Source organism: Sceloporus occidentalis, unplaced genomic scaffold (assembly GCF_023333645.1).
Source record: "Sceloporus occidentalis isolate IW3139 unplaced genomic scaffold, rSceOcc1.0.p SCAF_568, whole genome shotgun sequence".
Classification (NCBI taxonomy): Eukaryota; Metazoa; Chordata; class Lepidosauria; order Squamata; family Phrynosomatidae; genus Sceloporus; species Sceloporus occidentalis.
In genome coordinates this window covers 4,000-8,953 of record NW_028317548.1, presented here as the reverse complement: position 1 = coordinate 8,953, position 4,954 = coordinate 4,000, and the positions used below count along the sequence as shown (strand labels likewise).

General features: G+C 44.9%; 1 protein-coding gene across 1 annotated transcript; it reads left to right on the top strand.

Moving 5' to 3' along the window:
- Positions 1 to 4,954, top strand: LOC149271090 (mitochondrial glutamate carrier 2-like). Its single transcript, XM_089507646.1, is given in 12 exon segments — positions 1 to 17; positions 190 to 312; positions 1,626 to 1,681; positions 2,655 to 2,745; positions 3,331 to 3,449; positions 3,746 to 3,874; positions 3,877 to 3,901; positions 4,149 to 4,281; positions 4,283 to 4,304; positions 4,438 to 4,513; positions 4,812 to 4,875; positions 4,877 to 4,954. Coding segments are annotated over 12 exon segments (933 nt in total).

Below are 4,954 nucleotides of genomic sequence, written 5' to 3'. Positions count from 1 at the left end.
ATGCCTGAGAAAATCAGGTAAAGGGGATTCGAGGGGTTAATGAAAAGAATAACGGGACTTGCAAAGTAAGGGGGGCTTTAGAATGTGGAGGGATTTGGCGAAATAGGAGGGTCTCGTAAAGTAAAATTTATTGGGTAAAAAAAAGGTTATTTATTTATTTATTTTTTTGTATCAAATTTATGTTTTCAGCTTGCCGGCCAAATTAATTAATGGCGGAGTGGCTGGGCTGGTGGGGGTCACCTGTGTCTTCCCTATCGACCTCGCGAAGACCAGGCTACAGAACCAGCAGGGACGGAGTATCTACACCGGGATGTAAGTGTGAGTGGGGGTAAATATAGCTAGGGTGGGGGGGTAAATAGCTAGGGTTGGTGGGTAAAAGGGGCAAATGCATATTGGAGGGGGGGTTTCTGCTGAATGAAGAAACATTTAAAGGGATCTGGAGTGTCCCTTTAACTTTACGTTTCGTGGAGTGATAGAGAAACGAGGTGTGTGGGAATGGATGCTTATATGTGGAGGGGACTTCTGTGGCGTCCTTGTCTTGTAGGAGAACACAATGTTTTTGAGTCTAAGGGAGGGGTAGAAATTTTATGGCGATGAATCATTCTGTTGGCACAAATATTGAATTATCGCTCATGCCCACGATCTGTCTCTACGGCTTCGAGCGAGTTGGCCCTTACTTCGATGTCTTCTTAGATGTAGAGGTTTGTTTTACTGAGAGGGTGGTAGGTAGGTGGAACAGCTTCCCAGCAGAAGTGGTAGAGGGTAATACAGGGAATTTAAACGTGTCATATGTATCCATGCCACCAATCGGTGGCAGGAAAGTGCTCCCATTGAAATGAATAGGATTGCTCTCCATGGGGGGGCTCAAGAGACGCCCGTCTGAGTCTGCCATCTAGTCCAGGGAAGGTGGAGGTAGGGGGCAAATCATACGGGGGGGGATTCTGCATTAAAGAGTGTGTGATGGCTGGAGTGTGCCTTTCAGAGGATATCGCCTTTTTATTCATCTTCCTCTTTTTTAGCCCCATTATCAGTAGAGAAAACTTGTGCCTCCCCCCCTCCCTGCCGGCTGGCATGGATCCCGCTCCCCTCCCCCGCCTCGTCTACCGCCTCCCTGCCCTGACTCACTTTCCTTGTTTGTACAGAAAACTTTTTTTAACCGGATCCAAAATGTTGCGAAAAGCTTTTGTTATTAAAGACACGTTACTTTTAAAGAGGCAGTCCGCGCACGTACCCTACTCTCAGCTTCCAAAACTCTTCTCGATTGCCATTTTTGCCAAAAATAATAACATGCATGTTTCCCTACCCCCCATCCTGCTCTGTGGCATGCAGGAGATGTGTGTGGTTGAGTATCCTCTGCCAAGTGGGTCTTCTGGGGTGGGCATGCGCAGAAACGGCTCCCATTGAGTTCTTTTAATGAGGTCTATGGAGGCTGTGTTGAGCCGCCGCAGCCTCTATGGTGTAAATGGGCTGGTTTGGGGGGAACAAAGATCTTCCTTGTAACCGGCCCATTGAGCAGCGAGACATCGGGGGGGGGGGCGGTCTGAATGCCCCCAGGTTTTGCACCCCCTGGGTCTGCCGCCCCAGGCAGGATACCTCACTGACCGTCTCTCTCTCTCTGTAACCAGGTTTGATTGCTTGATAAAGACCATTCGCTCCGAAGGATTTTTCGGCATGTACCGAGGTAAATTGTCATCATTTTATTCATTCAAAACGGGGCCACCAAGTTTCTTTTTATTACTGGTAACAGAGTCAAGTCTTTGCCCCCCCATAATATAAAGTTTTCAGGCAGCTGCATATCAGCCATTTGTATGATTCTCGCTCTGTTATCTGAGCCCCGATCTACTAAACCCCCCGACTCCTTATCATACTGCCTGTGGGGAACAATAGAATGACTCAGACCTGATCACCCATTCGGACTTTCTGACTAATTAAAGTCTATGGGGGAACGGACTTCATTAGCATTGCCATAAAGCATCAGCTCAGTGCGGTGTTTGAGCCAGGAAAGTCACGCAAAATATCACATGACTGACAGCAACGGCGCCTCCAGGTCTGCAGATAAAGGGAGTTTATTGGGAGAAAATAAGATAAAACCAGGTTTTTGGGGCTAATTACTGTATGCAGCTCTGGGGTTTACAATCAATCTTATCGCCTCCATAAATCAATTTTTTTTTTTAAAGGAAATTGATCGTTTTTGTCCCCAACCCAACAAAAAATAAAAGTGTATAAAAACATTATATAAGATATATATTCTGTTCATCTAGGATCCTTCCACGGAGGCAGCCATATTGTCTCTGTAAGGCCCCGCCCATAAGTGCCCAGTCCTACCCGGAAATATTCTAAAATAATCTCCATATAGGCTGAATCCTGACGCACCCTGTTCCTAGAATATTTAATTTATTGCATTTTATAGCTTAAGATATTAACCCTTTATGCCAATGGTTTGCTCTTACTAAATTTATCTTTCTTTGTCTTTTTTTTCTCTTTCCTTTCTTTTTTTTTTTATAGTTTTTTCCTTCGTATATATGATTACTACTGCAAAACTGTTGATATATATATATTTTTACATATATAATATATATATATATATATAAATCTGGATATTTTACAAACCTGTGTGGCATGAATATTAACCCTATGTTGTTCACTTCTTGCAGGGGCAGCTGTCAATCTTACCCTCGTCACCCCTGAGAAAGCCATCAAACTGGCAGCGAATGATTTCTTCCGGAATAGGCTGACTCAGGACGGGTACGTAAAGTGTAAAAAAAAAAAAAAAAAAAGCGTAAAAAAACTACGGTATTAATCAAAAAGTGGCGTCGCTGAGAGATGCGGGGACTTCAGTCCTATGGGTTATAAAAGCCTTTTAAAGGTCTCATGGCTGTAGTTGCCATCTGGAATTTTATTCTAAAAACATGTGAATGTGGATTTTTAAATGTGGAGCACGATTTAATTAAATATATACTTTTAAAGGGTATGTTCTAATTTTTTTATTATCATTATTGTTATTATTATTATTATTATTATTATTATGGTATAAATTAGCCTTAGTCTCTGTGATACATTTGAGGCAATCGTTCACTTTGATCACTATGATAACAGAAGAAAAGCTCATGAGGTCATTTTATTCCTGCTGAAAACAAAATACGTCTTTTTACAGCAGTGCCATAAAGAAAGGCTGAAAAGTCAGAAATAGGGCATAGAAAAACAGGGAGGTGACATTTTATAGATTTTTCAATTAGACAAATTTGTGACGTAACATTTTTTGTTACCTAATTGCGGCTTTGATATTTTTTCACGATATATATATATATATATACCCTGCTGTGGTTGTAGGAAGGAGCTCACCTTGGTCAGGGAGATGCTGGCCGGGTGCGGGGCCGGGACCTGCCAGGTGATCGTGACGTCCCCCATGGAGATGCTGAAGATCCAGCTGCAGGACGCTGGGCGTTTAGGTAATTTGCATAACTAACTATTTCTGGACATGGTTCCAAGCAGCCCTTTTCATGGATAAGTCACCTAGAACCGGACCCGGACTGGCCATCTGGCACGCTGGGCCAACGCGGCTCACCTGGGCCTTTGCTGCCACTTGAGACTGGTGGGCGACCTGCCGGCAACCACGCGTATCATGTCATTTAGCGGCCGCTGGCCTTAAAGTGCCACATCATGTTCTAGCTCAGAACCAGAACAGGCTCTAGAACCCTTTAGAACCTCACACAGTGATCTAAAGTCTGAATCTTCTCCCTTCCAGCCACGCAGAAGGCCATATCTGTGGATGGAGCTACAGCAGTTCCCCACCAAACCGCTGCCACCGCACAGAAGCCCTCCGCTCTGCTCATCACCAAGGAGCTCCTACGTACCCAGGGCATCTCTGGGGTATACAAGGCCTCGGGGCCACCCTGCTCAGGTAAGAATAATAACTGGGAATTGTCGGGGTTTGGGCATTAGTCTCAGGGTTTTTACCCCGATCTCAGGCAGATTCAGTCATATTCTACCCTGATTTCATGAAATCTCAGTATTCCAATTGGCGGTGCTTTTCTCGCTGCCATATCTCAGCTGGAATCCCTGCATGACCACAGGTGACTTTGGCAAACTTAACGGTTTACTTTTGGGTTTATTTGTTATTGGAGCCTTAATTCTTTTTCTTTTTTTAGAGACGTCCCGTTCTCGATCATCTATTTTCCGCTTTTTGCGAACGTCAACAAGCTGGGAGTACGGTCGTCTCAAGAAAAAGCTCCTTTCTACCACTCATTCCTGGCCGGTTGCTTCGCGGGGTCTGTAGCTGCCCGTCGCCGTGACGCCACTTGACGGTAGGGAATATTTATTATTTTTTCTCTTTTTTTTGTAGAGAATTGGGTAGTGATTTTTCTTCCTAGGCCTCCGATCCCCCCCAAATCAGTCCATTAAGTAGCGTCTTTACTGTCCGTTCTCCCTTCTCATTAGTTCTGAAGACGCGGATTCAGACCCTGAAGAAGGGCATCGGAGAGGAGACCTACAATGGAATCACGGACTGTGCCAGGTACTGACGACGGTCCCTTTACACAAATCCAATCTCAAAGTTAGGCTAGGAGCCCCCCCCCCCCAAGCCTGACCCACTCTGACTACAGCCCTCTCTGCTGTCCATCAAGCTATGATGTCATATCTAAGCACTCTGACTCAAAAAAGACACGTAGAGCGAGATGCAAGTTTCTACGACCTCTATATAGTAACCGGTCCAGTAAACGGGGACCCTCTCTGGACCCGATACTCGGTATTTTAACAAAAACACTTTGTAACCACCAGAAGTTCACCAGCATCTCTCTCTTTTTTCTTTACAGGAAGATTTGGGTTAACGAGGGTCCCTCGGCATTCATGAAGGGGGCTGTCTGCAGAGCGCTGGTCCATCGCGCCTCTCTTTGGGATCGCTCAGGTGGTATATTTTATCGGCATCGGGGAATATATCCTTGGATATTTCAACTAA